Source organism: Corythoichthys intestinalis, chromosome 20, assembly GCF_030265065.1.
Source record: "Corythoichthys intestinalis isolate RoL2023-P3 chromosome 20, ASM3026506v1, whole genome shotgun sequence".
Taxonomy (NCBI): domain Eukaryota; kingdom Metazoa; phylum Chordata; class Actinopteri; order Syngnathiformes; family Syngnathidae; genus Corythoichthys; species Corythoichthys intestinalis.
Window position 1 is genome coordinate 30,526,195 of NC_080414.1, and position 24,842 is coordinate 30,551,036.

Genomic DNA, 24,842 nt, shown 5'->3' on the forward strand with positions numbered 1-24,842 from the left:
AAACAGGGGTGTCCAAACCTTTTGCAAAGGGGGCCAGATTTGGTGTGGTTAAAATGCGGGGGGCTACCTTGGCTGATTTACATAGAACAATATATTTAAACAAATTTTAGCAAGCCCTTCTGTGTGTCACATTTGCTTTATTATTTTTTTTTTATTCATAATTTCAACACTCTCGTCTTTGTGGCGTTCTCTTTCGACACTCGGGCTCTTGCAAAATACTGCTGCTGTGAAATTAAACTAGCTTCAAGTTGCTATAATTTCTCGCTGCGTATCTTCCCTGTAATGTTGTCGTACATGTCAGTGTGTCTTGTTCGGTAATATCATTATCGCGTCACATCGAACTCTTTGAAAACAGCGACTGTCTCTTTGCAAATGAGGCAGACACAGTTGTTGCGTGTTTTATTGAAGAAATAGTCCAAATCCACCTATCCTTGAAGCGTCGGCCATCGCAGTCAACTTTTTTTTTATTGATTGTCGCCATTTTAGAAAATTGGAAGTAAAAAGTCACACGGGGTAATGTTGCTTAGAGTGCTGCTCTTAAAGTTTTCAAACTTTCGTGAGAATAGGCTGATTTTGTGTGGACAAGATAGTTGTAGATATCAGGGTAGCAGATGCCAGGCAGAGAGGGCGAAGACAGCGGGTCGAAAAATATCGATTTAGGCATCAAATATGGATCTGGCGAATGGATAGACTGAAGCTTTTCCACATAACGCCTTTTATGCAACGCATCCAATGAGTTTACAGCATCTGAAAGCACCGGGGCTTCCATGAATTGCACTATAAATTGCACGACAAGTTGAAACCATTGAGAATACGGATAAACAAAGACGGACAATATGGCGGCCGGATACAGCGACACGTCATTCTGTGACGTTGGTGAGTAGGGTCTTTAAGGCACACCTGACTATAAGCCGCCACCCACCAATTTTGACACGAAAACTGCATTTGTTCATAGATAAGCCGCACTGGACTAAAGTCGCAGCTGTCCTCACTGCATTATGGGATATATACACCAAAAGAGATCAACCGGTAACACCTGATTCGACAGTGGTATCATAAGACTGTCGTAAGACCAAATAAACCACCATGAAGCTTTGCAGCCAATTATTTCAAAGCTTCATTGCTTCATGAAGCTTCATTTGGCCATCCCTATTCTTTTGGAGGAGACGGTCAACCTCTGCTGCCACCTGCTGTCAGCACTGTTATCGTCCAACATGCCTCCTAGCATGCATTGCAGCGCTACAGATGTAAATAACAATCAAAATTCATGTTCTTATCTAATTATTTCTTCAGTTACTGCTCCAGTTGTTTCAATTGTTGCTAGTTAAGATATTTGGTAACACTTTTTTTTGACAGTGGCACCATAAGACCGTCATAAGACCATAATCATTATTATATGACACTGCCATGAGCATTAATGAATACTTATGATAGATGTCATTTTGTGTCATCCTGCAAATTATCTCCTTTTTGAATGGATGTAAAAGATCCGAGCAGGACATAAATGGAGTTAGTGACATAATTTGCTGGCATAATCTGTCATATGCATTCTTTAACGCCCATGATAATGTCATGTCATAATTATGACTGTCTTATGGCAGTCTTATGACGCATCTGTCAAATAAAGTCTTACCTAATAACCCAAAAAAATCAATAAATAAGCCGCACTGGACTATAAGCAGCAGGAATCAAAATGAGGGAAAAAAGTAGCGGCTTATAGTCCAAAAATTATGGTAATAAAATATCTGGACAAAGACACTGGTGTTTCTCACACGGCTGAAGTGATTGGACGAGCGGGAAAAGCCACTAGACAGTACAAGAACCGGTAAAACCTACAGTACTCAGAACCGAACACTGTAGCTGGTGTTACAAAGTCAGCTGATCTAAGTCAAGTAGATCATCTTCAGCTTGAGCCTCTGGAAAGTGATGAGGTATGTTCCGACATGCATGACAATGACATGTATTAACAGAAGATGTTTAATTTCACAAGGCAAAACAGGATGAAATTAGTAACCGGAAAAACAATGGAGTGTTTGAGAAGGTGGAAGATGTTGGTCAAAAACTGGTGTCCACCAGGTGGGTGTGCACACTGAAGGAAACAACAGAAGGTGGATGCTGCACTTCATGGACATTAAAGTCAGCGTTTCTTCAGGGTGATGAGCTGTCTCTGGACATTCACCTTCGTCCTTCTCCTGAATTTAGATGTAAAAGAAAGGTGTGGAAACTCAATAAATGTGTCTATGGACTAGCCAATGCCTCACTCTACTGGTACAATAAAGTCAAAGCCACACTGGAAAAAGCAGGAGCCAGAATGTCAGAAGTAGATCCTGCTGTTTTCTACTGGTTGGATGAAAATGGCCATGAAACTGGCTTCCTCGCATGCCATATAGATGACTTTATATGGAGTGGCTCACAACTTTTTGCCAAGACCATCATTCCTCAGCTCAAAACAACTTTTCAAGTGGGACGTGAGGAGCACAAGTGCTTTCGCTATGTTGGAATGGACTTGGCTAAATGGACCTGGCTACTGTAAAAATGGTGTGGAGATGTAACAGGATGCGTACATAAGAAATCTTCAACCTATTGTCATGGACTCATCAAGAGCTTTGAACCGTCATTCACCTCTCACAGGAAATGAGATCGACCAGCTGAGGTCAAAGATCGGTCAGCTGCTATGGGTAGCCAGACAAAGCAGGATACAGAGAGACGCTGGGAAGAACAAGGTAGAATAAATAAATGAATAATAAATATCGGTGGAATAAGATCATGCTACATATGCAGTTTATTAGGCTTGTTGTTAATACTGTGTGTGTAAATCTGACATCAGTAGATTGTTCTTATTGGAGATGCGTGTGTGGTAGCGTGGCATGTTTTTTTTTTTTTTTAACATGGATTTTTGACAGTTGCCCCGTTCCGGCCCCAAATATTTTACCGAGCAGCGTTCCGGACTGTTCTGGCTCACTTTCACCCCTGGGGATGTCCCAGATCCGATCACGTGATCAGAAATCGGACCGATCACGCCATTTTTCAGAGAATCGGAATCTGGTGGAAAGGATTGGGTTTTTAGTAATAAAAGAAAAAAAAAATTAAGGGCTAAAGAGTCACAAAATAATCCAGAAATACAATGGCATTGCCAAAAGAGACAAAAAAATATATATTTTAGTAGTATTAGTAGTATTAGAGTTTTAGTACAGTATTGTAACATGTTTGAAAATTTTGTTCCGATTTGAAAAAAAAAAAAAAAAAAATCAGTATTGGATCGAGACTTGGTATTGTCAGATTTTCAAAATCAGGTGACTCGTACTGAGACTTGGGTGCAAAAATATGCAAAACGGAACATCCCTAATATTTTTGTGTTCTGTCAAACTCATTACATTTGTAGTGATCATTTGTGAAAATGTTAATGTTGAGGTGACTTTAAACGCACCAAAAAAATAAAATAAAAAAAATAAGAAGAAACTTTACCTGAGAGTTTTTTTGTACTTTTTCAAACAAGTATTTAAAAAAAGGACCTTAAGTACTTAAATCACAAGTTGTCAAGAGTCAAGAATCTGCATTGGACAAGGTGATGATGCTGGAAGCTTTGTTTGGTGCTGTTCCAGTGAGATTTACAAAGATGACTGCCTGAAGAAAACCTCAAAATTCCCTCAGTCCTTGATGATATGGGGCTGCATGTCAGGCAAAGGCACTGGGGGGATGGCTGTGGTTAAATTTTCAATAAATGCACAAGTTTACATTGAAATTTTAGACAGCTTTCTTATCCCTTCAATTGAAAATATGTTTGCCGTTTTCCAAGGTGACAATGCATCATGCCACAAAGCTAGAACTGTGAAAGCATTCCTTGGAGAAAGACTCATTCAGTCAATGTCATGGCCTGCAAATAGCCCAGAACTCTACCTTATTGAAAACCTGTGGTGGAAATGGAAAAAAAAAAAGGTCCACAGCAAGGCTCCGACCTGCAAGGATGATCTGACAACTGCAATCAAAGAGAGTCGGCACCAAATTAATGAAGAATATTCATCAAGTCCATGCCTCAGAGACTGCAAGCTGTCATAAAAGCCAGAGGTGGTGCTACTAAATACTAGAGATATGTTTTGATTGTTATTTCTTTGTTTGTTTCTCATGATTCCATTTTTTTCCCCCTCTGAGGTATTCCATATATAATTCCCTGAGCTTGCTCTATAAAAATAACATTTACTGAACACCACAATGTTTTTTATTCATTTATTTCAGTGTTTCTGAGTTTAGAGTTGTTTAGTTTAGAGTTGCACTTTAGAACTAATTCATTATTTTTTAAAGCTTTTTATCTTCTGAGCTTGTTCTACATGATAAAATGTCTTAGTGAGTGCTCGTCCGAGACTGGTGATTCCATACTTCTTGCTAGGGGTTGTACTATTTTAAATTTAGCAGGACAGATTTAATTCCAGTATATTTTGTATTAAAAATACATTGCTGATAATTATTGTTTTTCCACGTCCTTATTTAACGCAAATATGTTCCTAATTAATTCAGTTTTGAGTAAAATTATTATGATATCATAATAATAACACACACACACACAAAAAACACTTTTCACATACAAAAAAAAAAAAAAAAAAAAATCAAAGGGTGACGGTTATCGAGCTGGTGGGCTCTACCAATGAGATTTTTTCCCCCAGGGAGGTGGTAAATGATCTTTAACCACACTTGTACCTCTCAGTTGACCAAAGTCTATTCATGCAGTTCGCTAGCTCCCTCTGCCGTCGTCAGGTGGGAAAACGCACCAGCGCCAACGAAGTTGAAGTGCCCCGCTTTGAAATAATTTTTGTATTTGCTATTCCAGGAATGTGAAACAGAATGTCAAAACCACACACCACTTTACGTCAGAGAAATTCAGGCCAGGATGAGCTGTAATTATTTGTGTGTAAACATAATCACGTAGCACTTTAGTTTAAATCGCTGTAAATCCATTTGCTGTCACATGTAACGTCACGTTTGCAGACAAGACTGCAGTACTAGAGGAAACGCAAATCTCCGACGCAAAATGGCCGACAAGTAACGGCATCCGTTCCCGTTGTCTGACAGCGCGTATCTCACATCTAGCGTAATATATGTGATACCTATGATGTGCCTCAGTGTCAGCCTTCCGTAGTTTTGGGTTGTACCATAAATATATTTGCTGTTCAGTTTTTACAACTCAACCCCAGTTTATTTGGCCTATTCAAACGCGTTTCTAAAAGAAAATAGTACACAACTAATACTCATCTAAAGGGAAAGCAAATATACACTTCACTTTAAAATTAAACCTAATCAAATCAAAATACGGAACCCTATGACGCGCCCCTGTAAGAGAATGGTATAATCAAAGAGGCAGGGAAGCGCAGTGAGACACATCCAGCCTGTGACACAGTAGGAACTTGAGTTTAATTGCAAGGATTTACTGTACAGTGGTGGGTATTATTTATATGTTTATGCTTTCACATGGTTTGTGTAGTTCCGGTAGCATGTTTTAGTGGGTTGTCAGTGCCAAATTGGGCATTTCGCAAAGTCGAGGAGCATTTGCTAGCAGTAGCTACGCTATCTGTAATGTTGTAGCTTCTTGCAAGGTAACTAGCTGTTAGCTGCTTCCTCACATTCGAAATGAACGGCGAGAAGTAGCATGCTCGGGAAACGCTAGTTAGCTGTTTCGATAGCCATCCTATTTTGGGACTGACATTCCGGTAGCTGGAAACTTTAACTTGGCCGCCCCCGCAATTATTGTAACAAGCCCACCTATAAGCGATAAGCGTCGTCATGTCATACAGACGTTTAAAAAAACAAAAAACAACGCCCGTTAAGCAGAAGCTAGCGTCAAGCTAGAGGCTGTCGTTGTTTATGAATTATTAAATTATTAAAGTAGTTTAAACTTGGATGGTTTGAATCGCGTTTCATTCTGCTATATATTTGCATTGCATAAATTGAGAAACTACATTCGAGATGAGTGACATACGAGTCGTCCAACGCATTTGTGTCCGTGAGGGTTTGTTCCATGCTCATAGGCACATTTATACTCAGGCAGCACACTAGCATCCCTCTGGTAACCTGTCAATTAGGTTTTTACCCAGCAGTGTGATTTGAAGGCTTACCCCCTGCTGTTCGAGTGGCAAGTACTTAGGAGCCAAAGGCTTCAAATTATGGCTGTTAAATGCATTCCTTACTTTTTTTTTTTTTTTTTTAATTGTCGATGAAAATTATGCTGTATGTGAATATAGGTAGTTGCATTTAACAGACCTAATGGACTCGTTTCTAATTCAGGATACATAGATCAAACCTGTTTTTGTAAACTTTGGCTGGCTTTAGAATTTAAACCTGAGTCGGAATATAGGATAAATGTATGACTAAATTTGTTGAGTGGCTGATGGAAAATTTATAAACGCATTGCTTATTATTGTTTTTCTATGACTCAGACTGACTGGCAAGTGTTGTAAAATGGATTGGTGGATAATTGTTTTCAATGGGCAGAGATACTCCTGTTTCCATTTGAGTCTTGTTTTGAAAAATAAGTGTAATGGTGTTGACTCTGGTTTACTGATGTGTAATTTGATTGTTGTGCTTATTCCTCGTAGGAACTTTCTTGAGGGTAGTTGGGAGCCTATGTTATATTCCTGGTTCTCTACTTGTAGACTTCTTGTAAGGACAGCAACTACAGTATGATCTGTTGAGTCTCTGTGATTGCGCAGTCTATGGGTACAGTAGAGGCTCCTGTCTTTGTATTGGTTCTTCATGGACTTTAAAAAGGACATGGTTGGGTTCAAAATATCATATCGATAATCAGTGAAGAAAACAACAGTTTGGACATGAAAGTTATGGTGTCTTGAAAAAAGGGACCCAGCCTAGCCATTGTGAACAATTTGTCTTTGAAATACAAAGGCAACATCAAAGGCATGCAAATTCGGCCAAAATAGGCTTAAGTGTTAAAAGAGTTAAACTGCCTGTGCTTGATCAGTTGTAACAAAGACCATAACCCACTGCCCTTGAGGACTGGTTTGCTGACTCCTGACTGGTCTGATAGAGAAAGACAGCCATGCTAAATGCTCACTTATTCATCTCTTGGCAATCCAAGTTACATGTCCCACCGTGAATGCAGTTGGCACCAACGTGATCCCCTGAACTCATCATAGGTATATACAACCATACTTTCCATTCCCGTAAATGGTAATGGTAAATGGTGTTATACTTATATACGCGTACACAACGCACCAGCCGTATCCATACTTGACATATCCTAGTCATAGTTATTGACATGGCACGGTACACAGTACACAGGTATATAGTATTTACCGGCTCCTACTTAAGGAAGGTTGTAATTGTTTGTAAATAATGAAAGTTCTGAGATATTGTTATTTACGCTTATATTGAATAAGTGTCTGGAGACACTTTTGTTGTTAGGGAGCGTGTGACACCCTCAAAGTAGGGTGACCACATGAGTTGGAAGAGAATGTGTTTTTGAAGATTTGAAAGAAACAAGGGAAAAATAATTTTATTACGGATGTCCTAATCCGATAACGTGATTGGAAATTGCGGCATTTTTCAGAGGATCGGAATCGGGTGAAAAGGATCAGATTTTTAGTTAAAAAACATATTTTTGTTTTTCTGTTTCATGTCATGCAGCCTCTCACTCTCCCTCCTGCTGCTTTTCTTGGTCACCAGTGCAGCTGGTGTTTGGTTGTTAAAGTTAATGATGACTGACAGGTTTGTAGCTTTGATCTGGCGAGTGAATAATGCGGGAGAGAAATGACAATGCCAGGTTTAGAAGAAGTCATCTTTTGTTTCGAAATAACAGGTCAACCATCATCTTGGAACAAATTGAGATTAACCTTGAATGTATAACCATATTCTGGGTAAACTGAAAATGGAATCACTTGAATTCTACTGTATAGCTCATGCCGTATCATGAGGAGTATCCATACACTGATGCAAAGCAGGCAGCGTTGAAACATTCAAAACTGACAGCTAAGCAATGTATCTTTATCATTCTATTGGATTACATGCTGAACTATATTGCTTCCTTTTTTATCAGGCCAATAGAAAGGCTGCACAATGTCCCTGAAGCCTCGGGTGGTGGATTTTGACGAGACATGGAACAAGTTGCTATCAACAATCAAAGCTGTTGTGATGCTCGACTATGTGGAAAGAGCCACGTGGAATGACCGTTTCTCGTATCCTATCTGAAATGTGTTTTCTGCTCAATATTAGTCAATGCTGAGTCTATTTAATGCTCATCACAGAACAAAAAAAATAAAATTACATCCCTTAGCATTGTTTTTAAACAATGTATTTCAAATTAACCACATAAAACCTACTTTTCCTTGACTTCAACCAAAGTGATATATATGCCTTGTGTGTTGCATACCCTGAGCCCTTAGGTGAGAGATTATACACTGAAACAAAGGTGTTTTTAGAGAATCATGTTCGGAATTTGTACAAGGTAAGTACACCGCCAAATTTGACATGTTACTGAAAGTGGCTTTCCCTAAACTTTGTCCTACTTTTAATTTCATATTAGAAAGTCTTGGAGTCGGAAGAGAAGGTTTTAGTCATGTACCACAGATACTGGGAAGAATACAGTAAAGGGGCTGACTACATGGACTGTTTGTACAGGTAAGGAAACATGTCTTCATAATGAAGATGGGAAAAGGGTAAAATGTCAAAAATTCTTCCATATGATCCAAATAAAACTATTCTGCACACTTATAGTTAATAGAACATTCAGCCTAGCCGTGTTGTTTTCGTCAGCCATTTTAATTTTTGTTTTTGTCTTTGTCTTTTGGACGAAAATACTTATAATCATATTTTAGTCAGCCCACGAAAAGAACAATGCAGCCTAGCGATGGCTTTGAAATCGCATCAAAGAAATAAAAGGGTTTTTAAGACTGTTGCATAACCAAGAGTATTTTGAGGATGTCTGAGTCAGCTGAATCTAGTACAAAGACAATAAAAAGCCAAAAATAATGTCTTGTCCAGGTATCTCAACACACAGTTTATTAAGAAAAATAAACTGACGGAGGCAGACTTACAGTACGGCTACGGGGGAGTGGACATGAACGAGCCACTAATGGAGATTGGAGAGGTATTGAACTGACATACAGTGGGGAGAACAAGTATTTGATACACTGCCGATTTTGCTGGTTTTCCCACTTGCAAGCCATGTAGAGGTCTGTAATTTGTATCATTAGTTCTCTTCAACTGTGAAGGACGGAATCTAATACAAAAATCCAGAAAATCACATTGTATAAGTTTTAAATAATACATTTGTATTTAACTGCATGAAATAAGTATTTGATACATTACCAACTAGTAAATATTTCGGCTCTTAGTTCCTCCTGTTCTCCACTCATTACCGGAAGTAACTACACCTGTTTGAACTTGTTACCTGTATAAAAGACACCTGTTCACATGATCAAACAAACAAACTTCAACCTCTCCACAATGGCCAAGACCAAAGAGCTGTGTAAGGACATCAGGGACAAAATAATAGACCTGCACAAGGCTGGGATGGGCTACAGGAAAATAAGCAAGCAGCTTGGTGAGAAGGTAACAACTGTTGGAGCGATTATTAGAAAATGGAAGAAGTTCAAGTTGACGGTCAGTCTGCCTCGTTCTGGGGCTCCATGCAAGATCTCACCTCGTGGGGCATCACTGATCATGAGGAAGGTGAGGGATCAGCCCCGAACTACACGGTAGGACCTGGTCAATGACCTGAGGAGAGCTGGAACCACAGTCTCGAAGAAAACCATCTGAAACACATTACGCCGTCATGGATTAAAATCCTACAGCGCAAGCAAGGTCCCGCTGCTGAAGCCAGTGCATGTCCAGACACGTCTGAAGTTTGCCACTGTCCATCTGGATGATCCAGAGGAGCAATGGGAGAAGGTCATGTGGTCGGATGAGACCAAAATGGAACTTTTTGGTTTAAACTCGACTCGTCGTGTTTGGAGGAAAAAGAAGGATGAGTACAACCCCAGGAACACCATCCCAACTGTGAAACATGGAGGAGTAAAACACCATTTTTTGGGGCTGCTTCTCTGCCAAGGGTGCACGACAACTGCACCATATTGAGGGGAGGATGGATGGGGCTATGTATCGCCAGATCCTGGCTGACAACCTCCTTCCTTCAGTGAGAGCCCTGAAGATGGGTCGTGGCTGGGTCTTCCAGCATGACAACGACCCAAAGCACACAGCCAAGGCAACTAAAGAGTGGCTTCGTAAGAAGCATCTTAAGGTCCTGGAGTGGCCTAGCCAGTCACCAGATCTGAACCCGATAGAAAATCTATGGAGGGAGCTGAAAGTCCGTGTTGCCCGGCAGCAGCCCCGAAACCTGAAGGCTCTGGAGAAGATCTGCATGGAGGAGTGGGCCAAAATCCCTGCTGCAGTGTGTGCAAACCTTGTCAAGGACTACAGGAAACATTTGGTATCTGTAATAGCAAACAAAGGTTTCTGTACCAAATATTAAGTTCGATTTTTGTGATGTATCAAATACTTATTTCATGCAATTAAATGCAAACTTAGTATTTAAAAATCATACAACGTGATTGTCTGTTTTTTTTGTATTAGATTCAGTCCCTCACAGTTGAAGAGAACTTATGATACAAATTACAGACCTCTACATGCTTTGCAAGTGGGAAAACCAGCAAAATCGGCAGTGTATCAAATACTTGTTCTCCCCACTGTAACATACAAGCTACAGTACCATCAGTTTTTGGTGATCTGAGTAGAGTAAGTTCGAATTGATGCACAAATGATAACCTCTTTTCAATTTGACACTTCAGTTGGCGCTTGATATGTGGAGGAAGCTCATGATTGAGCCTCTTCAAGCCATTCTTATCCGGATGTTGCTGAATGAAATAAAAAAGTAATTGTTCTCACACAATCCCATTACTGATAATACCGGCCAAGACCAAATATTCCTCCTTTGTTCCGACAGTGACCGTTGTGGTGAGAACCCCAACCAGAAAGTGATCCACGGGGTCATTAACTCCTTCGTTCACGTGGAGCAGTACAAGAAGAAGTTTCCACTAAAGGTGAGAATGTCAGGTATTATATTTAATTTATTATTAGTTTTTAACTTTTGTTGATACATTTTCACATTTCTTACAGTATTTGATAATGCCTGTGATTCATTTGTTTTATATTATCATCCAGAGGTGGGTTGGGTAGCCAAATTTAAGAGTACCGTTACTTCATAATAATATTACTCAAGTAAAAGTAGTCATCCAAAAAATGTACTCATGCATAAGTAAAAAAGTATTTGGTCAAAAGAATACTCAAGTGATGAGTAACATTGCGTGTAACTGCCTATAATTCAAAAGTTTTTAGCTGTTTTTTTAAGTGTTTTTTTTTTTTTTAAGTCTGTATGAACTGTTATTATACTTTGAAGAAGAAGACGACTATAATCTATTACATAACCAAAGAAATAAAAAGATAAATCCGAATTCTGGTAAGAGAAAATAATACAGAAATGAAGCATCATTCATCCAAAGAGGATGAGTGCCCTCTAGTGGAGAAAACATGATCCTTTTAAGTTTCGTAATAGGAAATATATCTCCGGTTTTTAAGTGGTCAATCGGTGCCAAGTAAAAACTCGGACCGAGGTTAAAATCTGTGCTTTCGGGTCATGCTGGCTGCAGCACTCTGTCAAACACCTAATACAAATAATTATTTTCGGTGCTTAAAAGACTCCACGTGATTGAACTAGCCAGTGTGTGATCATAGAACGGCAAGCTTGAGTGTGATTGGTTTAATGGAGTCATTATTGTTTGATTATTGTTACGACGTCTTATTAATGAAACTGGTCGTGCCACTGTTGGCGTCTCTGGCAAAAAAATATTAAGTAAATTCTAATATATAGAATAAAGAGGGAAAATGTTACGATGAGTGTAGCCCAAACTAGCGGTGGAAGAGTAACGTTTCTGCTTTACAAATCTACTCAAGTAAAAGTAAAAATTACGGCTTTTTAAAACAACTCTTAGAAGGAAAATTTTCTCAAAAAGTGACTCAAGTAAATGTAATGTAGGAAATGTAACGCATTATCATTGGGCGGCATAATGGGAAACAGAGGTTCAGGGTTTGAAGCTTATTTTTCGCTTTTCCCATGCTCACTCGGGCCAGTTATTGTGTTTTTAGGCTTAATACTATCTGTTTTTGTGTTGCAGTTTTATCAGGATCTCTTTGAAGCAGAGTTTGTGACCAAAACAGGAGAGTATTATAAACAGGAAGCTTCAAATTTACTTCAAGAATCCAACTGTTCACAGTATATGGAGAAGGTAGGCTTGCAGTCAATGCAAGTAAATGCAATGAACTATAATATACAGTGGGGCAAATAAGTATTTAGTCAACCACTAAGTGTGCAAGTTCTCAGACTTGAAAATATGAGAGAGGCCTGTAATTGTCAACATGGGTAAACCTCAACCATGACAGACAGAATGTGGAAAAAAAAACAACAGAAAATCACATTGTTTGATTTTTGAGTAATTTATTTGCAAAAAATCATGGTGGGAAATAAGTATTTGTTCAGTACCAAAAGTTCATCTAAATGTATGTACCCTTTGTTGGCAATAACGGAGGCTAAACAATTTCTGTAACTCTTCACAAGCTTTTCACACATTGTTGCTGGTATTTTGGCCCATTCCTCCATGCAGATCTCCTCTAGAGCAGTGATGTTTTGGGGCTGTCGTTGGGCAACACGGACTTTCAACTCCCACCACAGATTTTCTATGGGGTTGAGATCTGGAGACTGGCTAGGCCACTCCAGGACCTTAAAAGGCTTCTGACGAAGCCACTCCTTTGTTGCCCTGACTGTGTGTTTGGGATCATTGTCATGCTGAAAGACCCAGCCACGTCTCATCTTCAATGGCCTTGCTGATAAAAGGAGATTTTCACTCAAAATCTCTAGATACATGGGCCCATTCATTCTTTCCTTTACACTGATCAGTCGTCTTGGTCCCTTTGCAGAAAAACAGCCCCAAAGCATGATGTTTCCACCCCCATGCTTCACAGTGGGTATGGTGTTCTTCCGATGCAAGTCAGTATTGTTTCTCCTCCAAACACGAGAACCTGTGTTTCTACCAAAAAGTTGTATTTTGGTTTCATCTGACCATAACACATTCTCCCAGTCCTCTTCTGGATCATCCAAATGCTCTCCAGCGAACTGCAGACGGGCCTGGACGTGTACTGGCTTCACTAGGGGGACACGTCTGTCAGTGCAGGATTTGAGTCCCTGGCTGCGCATTGTGTTACTGATAGTAGCCTTTGTTACTGTGGTCCCAGCTCTCTGTAGGTCATTCACTAGGTCCCTCCGTGTGGTTCTGGGATTTTTGCTCACCGTTCTTGTTATCATTTTGACGCCACAGGGTGAGATCTTGCATGGAGCCCCAGATCGAGGGAGATTATCAGTGGTCTTGTATGTCTTCCATTTTCTAATAATTGCTCCCACAGTTGATTTCTTCACACCAAGCGTTTTACCTATTGCAGATTCAGTCTTCCCAGCCTGGTGCAGGTCTACAATTTTGTCTCTGGTGTCCTTCGACAGCTCTTTGGTTTTGGCCATAGTGGAGTTTGGAGTGTGACTGACTTAGGTTGTGGACAGGTGTCTTTTATACCGATAATGAGTTAAAACAGGTGCCATTATTACAGGTAAGGAGTGGAGCCTCGTTAGACCTCGTTAGAAGAAGTTAGACCTCTTTGACAGCCAGAAATCTTGCTTGTTTGTAGGTGACCAAATAGTTATTTTCCACTCTAATTTGGAAATAAATTATTTAGAAATCAATCAATGTAATTTTCAGTTTTTTTTTTCCACATTCTGCCACTCATGGTTGAGGTTTACCCATGTTGACAATTACAGGCCTCTTCAAGTAGGATAACTTGCACAACTGGTGGTTGACTAAATACTTATTTGCCCCACTATATCTATAAGATAACTTTTTAGAAAAAGCAGACCAGAACCAGTTGAGAACTGAATTGCATCATATTGTGCAGGTTTTGGGGCGGTTAAAAGATGAAGAGATGCGATGTCGGAAATACCTTCATCCTAGCTCCTATGCCAAAGTTATCAATGAATGCCAGCAGAGGATGGTGGCAGACCATTTGCAGTTCCTCCACGCAGAGTGCCAGAACATCATTCGGCAGGAAAAGCGAGACGGTTAGCATTTTTCATAGATCCCCAGGGTTTTCCCAGGGATTTTTTGAATATGTGGTGATGGGCTGTATCTTAGTCGGACAGCCTCAAAATGTCGTGCCACGGCGAAAAAATTCACGTTTTTTTCCCCCCAAGAAGAACCATAACAAAGATATATTTGAAATATTTCGTTAGCCAGGCTAATGTCGTAGCTCTCAGCCAAGGTACATGTAAGTAAAATGCGTAACTGATTACAGCTACGTTACCCTACGTAATACTTTTTTTTTTCTCGTAGCATGAGTACGACTTGCGTCTCATAGTGACCTTGGGGTCGGCAACCCAAAATGTTGAAAAAGCCGCATTTGACCTAATTGACAAACTAATAAAGTATGTCTGGAGCCGCAAAAAAATAAAAGCCTTGTATAAGCCTTATGATGAAAGCAACACCGGCTGTATGTATCGATATTAGTTATATAAGCCTACAATCAAAATGACTAAGTTGGCTACAAATACATAATTAGCCTTCATGATTAAATGTTTATTTTCCCTGCAGTGGATCCTATAGAGAATGACGCACCACATGACTACTCTGTTGTACGATGCCACCTCAAGTTTAACTTCATTACAATATTAATGAATTGAAAGAATGTTTGTGTCATATTTGTCGTCCTACAGAAACCATATTAAAAATTTCCCTCCCCCATCTTTTTCCATTTTCAAAAATCTTTGAAAAAGGAGCCACTAAGGCAGCGCTAAAGAGCCACTCAGGACTCTAGAGCCACTGGTTGCAGACCCCCGTCTTAGTCCTTCTTTTTCCTTTATTGGCCCTAATGCTTACTGAATTACCACAACAATAATAGTCCTTCTGTTAACGGACCAATTTCAAGGATGTAAAGAGTTTTACTAGTTTCAGTGAGAATGTGAATACTTGTTTTTGCTGTTCGTGAACTACATTTCCACACAAACACACATCGGGGTACCATTAACTGAGCAAGGAGAGGTATGAGAGTCATTTTTCGAGTGTCCGAGAGCTTGCGAAACTTGGAAAAAAAGCCCATTTATCAATGTTTCGTCAGCCGTGATTGCGTATATTTGTCGGCCGAGACAGCCAGATAGCACAGATATAAGTACGCCTGCCCCTCGTTCTTGACGTTGGCGCGGCGGTGCTCTGAAATCCCGCCTCTCGTCGCAAATTCATTCAAACTTGGCCTTACGTCCAAGACGCCCATCCACCGCTCACTTTCGCCAAAACGTCCGATCCAAACTACTGTAATGCCCTGGATATGGGGAAAAAGGAGAGGAGTCGGTATTGGCTTACCCACGTTATTGTAGTAACAATAATAAAGAAAAACTAAATAACAGCGGGCTGCCGCGAGATATCTCTCGCTCGTTCTCCCATTCTTCCTACTCGCTTCCCTCTGCGTCACAGCTCTCCAGTCCGATCGTCTCTTAAGGCGGCCGCGCATAGTTACTGTCATTACAATACACAATGAATAGGTTGCCGCTGAACTCTTCACACTCAGCTGCTGCTAGTTTGAAATGGCCTTAAAAAAGTGTTTAAAAAAAAAAAAAAAATCTCATTTGCAAGGCGTGGCAGCTTTTATTTTGGTGTGGCGGCGCACAACAATCTCTCATATGTAGGGGAAACCCTGATCTCTTTTCCTTATATGCTACTGTATTTGTGCAGTTGTTCAAATGTGAAGAAACTAACTCATTGTATTTTTCTCCAGACATGGCCAACATGTACACACTATTGCGAGCTGTGTCCAACGGTTTGCCTCACATGATCCAGGAGTTGCAGGCCCACATCAACAATGAGGGCATTCGTAGCACCAGTAACCTTTCTTTGGAAAACGTCAGTAGTAAAACATTAATTAATACATTATAAAAAAATAATAATAATAGTAATTCATTGAGTTTTTTTATTTGTCACTGGGAAAATGGTGCACTGTTCTTTTACAGGGCTTGTTGTTCACCTGTAATATCCACTGTACTGTAGTAAACGGTCTCACTTCTGTTTGCGTATAGATGCCTACCCTATTTGTGGAATCTGTGCTGGAAGTTCATAGTAAATTTGTTCAGCTCATTAACACAGTTCTGAATGGAGACCAACATTTCATGAGTGCGCTCGATAAGGTAAATAAAACCGAACTCAGCTCCTGGAAAATTTATGTGATTGTTAACAAAACATTTTGAATATACACTTTAATCTACTTTTATTTGTGTACATTTTCTTTTCTTAGGCCTTGACATCTGTGGTAAACTTCAGAGAACCCAAGTCTATCTGTAAAGCCCCAGAGCTGGTCAGTGCGCCCCCACACCAGAATACTGTTATAGAGTTTTGTGGTTCTTTCCTTGACTAGGGTCACTTCTTTTTACTGTGTGCAGCTGGCCAAGTACTGTGACAATCTGCTAAAGAAGTCTGCAAAGGGAATGACAGAGAATGAAGTGGAAGACAAGCTGACCAGCTTTATCACCGTTTTTAAATACATAGATGACAAAGATATCTTTCAAAAGGTGAAAATAGGCCTTGGGTTGAGTTTTACTCAGTTTTTCAGTTGTTTAAATCCAATTTGTTTTTCTTTAGAAGCTATTAAGATCATTTCGTGATGGAAATAGAGACGTGTGTCTTGTTTTTTGTCTTATTTTCAGTTTTATGCCAGAATGCTAGCAAAGCGATTAATACACGGTTTATCGTTGTCAATGGACTCAGAAGAAGCCATGATTAACAAACTAAAGGTAAATCTAATTTAAAATGTGCTTGTTCTTGATTTAATTGTCTTTTTATTTGCACTTAACTTAATGACACAAAAAAACTTATGGTTCCTATTTCTTCCACAGCAAGCATGTGGCTATGAGTTCACGAGCAAACTTCATAGAATGTACACAGACATGAGTGTAAGCGCTGACCTCAACAACAAGTTCAACAATTTCATCAAGACAGGGGAGACTGTAGTGGACCTTGGTATCAGCTTCCAGATATATGTACTACAGGTGAGTTGAGAGCCATTCGAGAGCCATCCAGTGTGCCAGATGCTCCCGTTTAACCTTCCACAAGACTTTCGAAACAGTTCCAGTTGGTGCATAAATTAGACCATCCTTTATCAGTCTTTATTACAGGGCCTGATAAGATGGAATAATACTACAGACAAAAACAAAAGCATTTGCAATTGCAATTAGACATGAATTTAAGCCATAATAAATAACACTTCCAACTGATCCAGTACAAGTCTGTAATAACACACGTTTGCAGGCTGGAGCATGGCCACTCACGCACATCCCCTCTTCCACATTCGCCATCCCACAAGAGCTAGAGAAGAGTGTCCAGATGGTAAGTTGTTTTTATTGGCATCGAGATTTCAAAGAACATCTCTGTTAAGAAATGTTGATTTGTCATTTGCTTCCAGTTTGAGTTGTTCTATAATCAGCACTTCAGTGGAAGGAAATTGACCTGGCTACACTACCTCTGCACAGGTAACGTAATTGCACATAGTTTTGCAATTCTAAAGCAACTTAATTTGCTTCATTTCATATATTTATTCACCACTCTTCTCATCAGGTGAAGTGAAGCTGATCTACCTTTCGAAGCCCTACGTCGCAATGGTCACCACCTATCAGATGGCTGTGCTTCTCACATTCAATAACAGCCAGACGGTGACATACAAAGAATTGCAGGATGGTACGCAGATGAACGAGAAAGAGCTACAGAAGACCATCAAGTCTCTGTTGGATGTAAAGATGCTTAACCACAACTCAGAAAAGGTGAAAAAGTTGTCTGACTAGTGACAGTGACGAATGGACTAGTACTTTGTCCATAGCTGAAGGATACCACTGTGATCATTTAGGCCCTGGCACAACAGGTAGTCTCCAGGGTACGATCGAGTTCCGTTCTTACGCTGGCGACGTAACCCAAATTTCCGCGCAAGTTTGAATTACCCTTTCAATACCCTCTAAATACACCCTAATTTTCAAAAATAACCATCCAGAAACAAGTATTATATGTCATTGGACTGTCCTCGCCATGACGTTGGAGCTAAGTCCTAGCCAGACAGCGAACCAAGCCCCGAAATTATGAAGTCTGTGTGATTTACTGACTTAATTCAGCTGCTCATGACATCAAAACTTGTTGAATGAAACTAAAATAAAAAAATGAAATTAAATCAGTTTCATCTTCAATAACAACAATTCAAATTTGGGTTTATAACTAGCTGCTATTACAGCAATAACAATCCACACAAGCAATTAGCATGTATCATTTAGCGTCTGCACATTATCAAAAACAATTATAAACTCTCTCCAAGTATTCCACCACAATTGAAAAGGCACAATAAACAGTACAAAAGGTGTTAGATACAGATGTTGCCTCTGTGGATGCTTTACAAGCAACAAATGCAAGCAGCTGTATTCTTTCCCCTTTCTCTCACTCAGCTGCGCGACTTCTTCGTGGGAGCAAATGAGCTCCTCTTCATGTGCGCGTGCGCTCTTCATTGTGTGCGCAAATAAGTTCTTCTTTGTGTGTACATGCGCTCTTGCTTGCGTGCCATTAGTACTAACCTGCTCTATGCTTCCTGCGTCAAGATAAAAGCATGCATCACAAAACAAAAGTCATCATCATCATTAAAAAAAAAACAACAACAAAAACACGAGAACCCGGCGTCGTAAAGTCAAAATCATACGTTGTAACCCGGGGACTACCTGTATACCATATTCAGAAATTTCATTGTGTTTACGTGTTTTTTTTCTGCCAACAGGAGGAGATTGATATTGAGTCCACGTTTTCTCTGAATATGTCTTTCGTAAGTAAAAGAACAAAATTCAAGATCACGACTGCAATTCAGAAGGATACACCACAGGTTAGATGCTCTTAAAAATCTTGGGATGTCTATGGAGGTAGATTTGTGTCTTTGTTATTCAATCAAAAAAAAAAGTTGCTTCAATATAAAAAAAAAGTCGCTACAATCAAAATATATTCAATCAAAAAAAAAAAAGTCACTACAATCATAAATTTAAAAAAATGTGTTTGAATGCAAATATAAATTTGAAGCTAAAAAAAACGCATTTGAAAACTTTTTTTTTTTCAATTGAAGTCTTTTTTTTTTTTTTTTTGATGGAAACAACTTTTTTGATTGAGGTAATGTTTTGCGTTTGGGCCACATTTTGGCTAGTACATTTGTGTCTTTATTATTCAATCCAAAAACAAGTTACTTGAAACAAAACAAAACAAAAAATCAAAAGAAAAATCACTTCAATCAAAAAAAGAAAAAATTCAATCATAAAAAAAAAGGTTTGAATGCGAAACAATATTTGAGACTCAAAAATTTGCATTTGACAAATAATTTTTCATTGAAAATGTTTTCTTTGATTGAAGCCATCCTTTTTGTGTTTGGACCATACTATAGGTAGGACATTCATGTCGAAAATCATTTGCTTCAATAAAAATATATTTTCAATCAAAGAAAATAATCATTTGCAATAATAACCCCAAAAATGTGTCACTTTTTTTAAGTGCAAAAAATTTTGAACTACCTTTTTATTGAAGAGGAAAAAATTTGGAAGGCACTTTTTTTCAATTGAAATTTCGACACAAATGTTCACTTCGCGCTTCATGTTTGAGTGACAAGTGGCTACGCCAATGGCGTAAGCCTGAAAAGCTTGATGAAGCAAGAATCATGGCCACCACTCGTCAGGCCACCCGGGCCGTCTGCTCGAGCCCCAGCCAAAAATAGCGCGCCTCAGCCGGAAGACTTCGATACAAGGCAGTGCCTCTATGATCCGAGAGCCTGTTGCTTAATTTGATTCAACACGGGATACCTCACACGCACGGCTGCCTGTGGCCCCCCCAGCCTCGCCCAGACCGTGCGCTTGCCGGCCTGGCGGTGGGCTATCGGGGTCCCACCTGAGAGACGCAGAAGCAACCGGCGGCCGGCCACCCCACCAACCTCCACACTAGGGCGGGGAGTGAAAGCCCCGTTGCTTCTGCGGCAGCCGCACCAAGGCGGGGGTGTGACATCAGGGTCCTACCAGAGTGCCCTGACGGGGCTGTACACTCCTATACCATCTCGTTACGGCACTCCGGTGGGATCCCGATAGCCAGCCGTCAGGACGGCGGGTGAGGTTTCCCTTGATGAGTCAAAACAAGCAGGCTCTCGGATGTGCACTGTTCAAGTGAAAGAGCCTGTATTCTAAACTGCATCACACGACGGATGCAATGAATTATGACCACAAGGTGGCGGTAACGTACTGTAAAATGTCAACTGGCTCTCAACACTGGAGAGACTAGCCTGCACAGTGTTCTTTTTCAAATGGTAAAACCTGATCCTTTTCACACAATTTCAATCCTCTGAAAAATGGCCCGATTTCCGATCACGTGATCAGATCGAGGACACCCCTGTTAAAATCCTTACTAACTGTTTGGCTGCTACTTTCTAAAGGGGCAACTTTTTAATTTCTCTTCCGTATCTTTGCCACTTAGGAGATGGAACAGACGAGGAGTGCTGTTGATGAGGACCGCAAAATGTATTTACAAGCTGCTATAGTTAGAATAATGAAGGCCCGCAAGGTGCTCAGACATAATGCTCTCATACAGGAGGTGGGTTGGTTAATATCTTGCATTTTGGTGTGATTGAAATCTTTTTCAATATTTATAAATAAACATTTTTTTGATTGCCCTTCTTGCACATATTATATGATTCAATGCTATTTTTCTAAATTGAAAAATCAAAATTGTGGTTGCGGCATTTTCATTTTGGAAAATTGATCTGCTAAATGAGTAAGTTATGTTATCATTTGGTCACGGAACACTCAAAGTCATAAGTGAAGTTACAACTTTACAAATTGCAAAAGTAGTTCTCTGCATTATGATTTCAACAAAATAATTATCCTGTCATTTTTAGGTCATCAATCAGTCCAAAGCCAGGTTCAACCCCAGTATCAGTATGATCAAGAAGTGCATAGAAGTGCTCATCGACAAGCAGTACATCGAGCGAAGCCAAACCTCTTCTGATGAGTACAGCTATATCGCCTAGCGATGGCGAAAAAGAGCCACACAAACACCCACCTGTGTGCCTGTGGCAGATGCAGGTGTTAAAATATCTTATAAACAATAGTAAAACGGACTCATGCATCCATTTTTGGGACTGTCGCTGTCTGGAAGCCCAACATGGTTTCTCAAGCAGGCCAGGAAAAGCCAGACGACCACATCCCACTCCACCCACAGTCTGATTTTTAAGCTGTTTACAACAACACCAGTGCCACGCGCATCATTTGCGTGTAAAACGACTCAAAGAGAACGCCTATATACGGAATTTATTTGTGAGGAAATGGCAAAAGGACCTTTGAGGTGACTGAAAATTGAATCATTGATTTAAGACTAAGTGGGGGCATCAGTGATGCTTTCATTGCTACACATTTTAAAAACAAGCTTCCTTTTCTCACGTTTGCAGTTCTTGTTTGTGTGTGTTATATATTTTTTTTAAATGTTCTGATTAGGTCGAATACTGTAATAAAACTTATACTATTGTATTTACTTAAAGATGTAAAACAAAAAGACAACGTTCTTGCTGCTTGTCAAATTAATAAAATCACAAGGTTTTTATTTATACGTTGGGCTCATTGGGTTATGAAAACGGTTTGCTTTTTACGGTTTAATAAATGGGTTTTTATTTGTGATAGAACTCCTTCCATGTTCCCTAGCACTTGTCCTCACTTATCTTGCAGGCCCCCATACCAGCTGACTTTGTGTGTCGAGTAGTATGAAAAGTATCTGAACCTTTTGGAATTTCTCACATTTATGCATAAAATCGCCATCAAATGTGATCTGAGCTTTGTCAAAATCACACAGATGAAAATAGAGTGTCTGCTTTAACTAAAACCACCCAAACATTTATTCATTTGCATATTTTAATGAGGATAGCATGCAAACACACAGAAGGGGGAACAATAATTAAGTTAACCCTCTGCCTAAGGAGACCTAAAGAGCAATTGAAACTAATTTTTTCCAAACATTTTAAGTCAGGTGTATGCCCAATCACTGCTGAGTTCTTTAAAGCTGCCCTGCCAAATTGAAAACACACACCTGGTAAGGCTTATCTTGATGAGAAGCATTGTCTAATGTGCTTCATGGCTGTGTCAAAAGAGCTGTCTGAAGACCTGCGATCAAGGATTGTTTTTTGATTGGATGATTGATTTTCGAGCAGTAAGAACAAATCAGCAAGAGTAGGGAAAAACAATAATACGAGTAGTGTTGATTATAACAAAAATTAGTTACATACATACATACATACGTAGTTCGAAAAGGAATGGGAAGAAGTCAAGTTTTTTTTGGGTCCCACCCCCAATTCACTCCCCAAAAATTCAATGTGAATAGTCATTTCCCAACATCATCATCATCGCACTATCACCACCGCCGCCACTACCACCGCCATCATCGTCGTCATCACCGCCGTCCCCATATATTGATTGTACATTCAAACGTCATAATTTATGTAATAACAGCTTTACTGGTGCTCATGATGATAATTGTTGAAATCTGTACAACCTCTAGCAAAAAGTATGGAATCATTAGTGTCGGACGAGCACTCACTCAGACATTTTATCATGTAGAACAAACTCAGATAAAAAGCTTGAAAAAATAATGAATTACTTGAAAAGTGCAACTCTTTAGCATTCAGAAACACTAAAAGAAATGAATAAAAAAACATTGTGGTGGTCAGTAAATTTTACTTTTATAGGGCAAGTGTAGGGAAATATATATGGAATCACTCCATTCTGAGGAGAAAAATATGGAATCATAAGAAACAAATAACAAAACATATCTCTAGTATTTAGCACCACCTTTCATGACAGCTTGCAGTCTCTGAGGCATGGACTTGATGAGTATTCTTCATCAATTTTGTGCCAACTCTCTTTGATTGCAGTTGCCAGATTATCCTTGCAGGTCGGAGCCTTGCTGTGGACAATTTTTTTCAATTTTCACCACAGGTTTTCAATAGGGTTGAGATCTGGGCTATTTGCAGGCCATGACATTGACTGGATGAGTCTTTCTCCAAGGAGTGCTTTAACAGTTTTAGCTCTGTGGCATGATGGCATGTCATTTTGGAAAATGACAAAAATATTTTCAATTGAAGGGTTAATAAAGCTGTCCAAAATTTCAGTGTAAACTTGTGGTGCATTTATTGAAGATTTAACCACAGCCATCTCCCCAGTGCCTTTGGCTGACATGCAGCCCCATATCATTAAGGACCAAGGGATTAAAAAAAAAAAAAAAAACATTTCAGGCAGTCATCTTTGTAAATCTCACTGGAACAGCACCAATTTGCTGTCAAAGGGTGGGCCACAAAATTGTCATTGTTTGCATACTATCCTCATTAAAATATGAAAACCTATAAATGTTTGGGTGGTTTTAGTTAAAGCACTGTTTTTTCATTTGTGTGGTTTTGACAACAATCAGATCACATTTGATGGAGATTTTATGCAAAAATGTGAGAAATTCCAAAAGGTTCGGATACTTTTTCATACCACCGTACATACTGGCCTGGGCAGCCAATAATAAGGGAAGTATTTTTTGTCCTCGTTTATTCATGTACAGTAATAATTTATAGTACAATATAATAACAACAGTTCATATAGATGACGTTGTGCTGAGAAATAAAATATACCATCGTTTAAATTTACCCACCTGTCAACAAACTGGTTGAGGCACTCACCTGAATCAGTTTTACCTGCCTTCTCAGAGCTGTGGGGTAATTGCAAAGAGGCGCTGTCGTGGCATGCCCTATGTTAAAAAAAAAAAAAGGCCGAAATAGTATTCCGGGGCTCTGTATTTTAGGTAGACAATGAGACTTGATTGAATTCCAGAATTCTCAAAGAGATCCAGCTTGTCCTCATCTGAATTCTTGTTCTCACCGTTGTTAAAATAAAACTCACTGAGCAGCATGCATTGAAAAGTAATCAAGACTATAACATTTGTGGCTGGGATTTATGTATTGGCTCAGAGAACGAGTCAAATGTTTTGGGTCAGAAATGGGACCCGATGGTGGTGGTTCATTTAAAAAAAAAAAAAAAAACATGTTTTATTCCTTTAAACTTGAAGTGAAGTAATTTCAACATTATACACATTTTAAACGTTGAAGCGCTAATAAAATACAGGAAATAAATGACATTTCAATAATCATTCAATCAATATGTATTGCACACAAGTTAAACATTTTTGAAAGATTAATTGCAGATGCAAAGGTATTTCCGTTACGTTTGAACTGTACTTTTAATACCACTAGAGGGAGACCGCGTACCTGTTACCACACAGGGGCATCTGAAGGCGTAACTTCAAACACTTGGGTACTTTATGGCACTCAAGCTGCAAAAACAGACTTCCTCAAAACTAGTTAATTCCCTTGTTTTCAGTGTAAATATACTAGAAATAAGTTAAATGATCTGACAGTGCTTCAAGTAAATTTTACTCAGATTTTAAAAAAAATAATAAAAATAGCTGAAAATAAGTTTAACAGACTTATTTTACACAAATGGTATAATCTTAAAAAATGCTTGTTTGTCAGAAATGTTCGTAATTTAAGAATAAATATTGTTCAAAAAGATATCAAATCATTTTTTTTTCTTGATTTAGGTGAAAAATGACCAAGTTTAGTTGTATGTACTTAATAAGAACAAATAGTAATATTTGCTTCAAGTAAGTGGAATAATCTGACGCATTAAT

General features: G+C 39.3%; 1 protein-coding gene across 2 annotated transcripts; it reads left to right on the top strand.

The window, feature by feature from the left end:
- The first annotated feature begins 5,181 nt into the window (after nt 1–5,181).
- cul2 (cullin 2) lies at nt 5,182–24,390 on the top strand. Of its 2 annotated transcripts, none has more exons than XM_057825101.1 (21): nt 5,182–5,429; nt 8,039–8,177; nt 8,344–8,446; nt 8,525–8,619; nt 8,983–9,088; nt 10,788–10,870; nt 10,943–11,039; nt 12,171–12,281; nt 13,993–14,155; nt 15,862–15,986; nt 16,160–16,267; nt 16,375–16,434; nt 16,520–16,648; nt 16,784–16,870; nt 16,973–17,125; nt 17,385–17,462; nt 17,539–17,605; nt 17,691–17,893; nt 18,883–18,984; nt 20,604–20,720; nt 21,025–24,389. In XM_057825101.1, the coding sequence occupies exons 2-21, from the start codon at nt 8,059–8,061 to the stop codon at nt 21,154–21,156; spliced, it is 2,238 nt and encodes a 745-aa protein (XP_057681084.1). In that variant the 5' UTR covers nt 5,182–5,429; nt 8,039–8,058; the 3' UTR covers nt 21,157–24,389. The 2 variants fall into 2 exon arrangements, with proteins under 2 accessions (XP_057681084.1, XP_057681085.1); XM_057825102.1 differs by lacking the exon at nt 5,182–5,429 and adding an exon at nt 7,121–7,139 and having other exon boundaries at nt 21,025–24,390.
- Nucleotides 24,391–24,842: the final 452 nt, after the last annotated feature.

What these genes read in the sequence shown, in the direction of transcription:
- cul2 (XM_057825101.1), top strand. Translation starts at nt 8,059, where the DNA reads ATGTCCCTGAAGCCTCGGGTGGTGGATTTTGACGAGACATGGAACAAG. An exon ending in TAGAGAAGAGTGTCCAGATG is followed by an intron (nt 17,463 to 17,538) that starts GTAAGTTGTTTT and finishes ATTTGCTTCCAG; the next exon opens with TTTGAGTTGTTCTATAATCA. An exon ending in ATAATGCTCTCATACAGGAG is followed by an intron (nt 20,721 to 21,024) that starts GTGGGTTGGTTA and finishes TGTCATTTTTAG; the next exon opens with GTCATCAATCAGTCCAAAGC.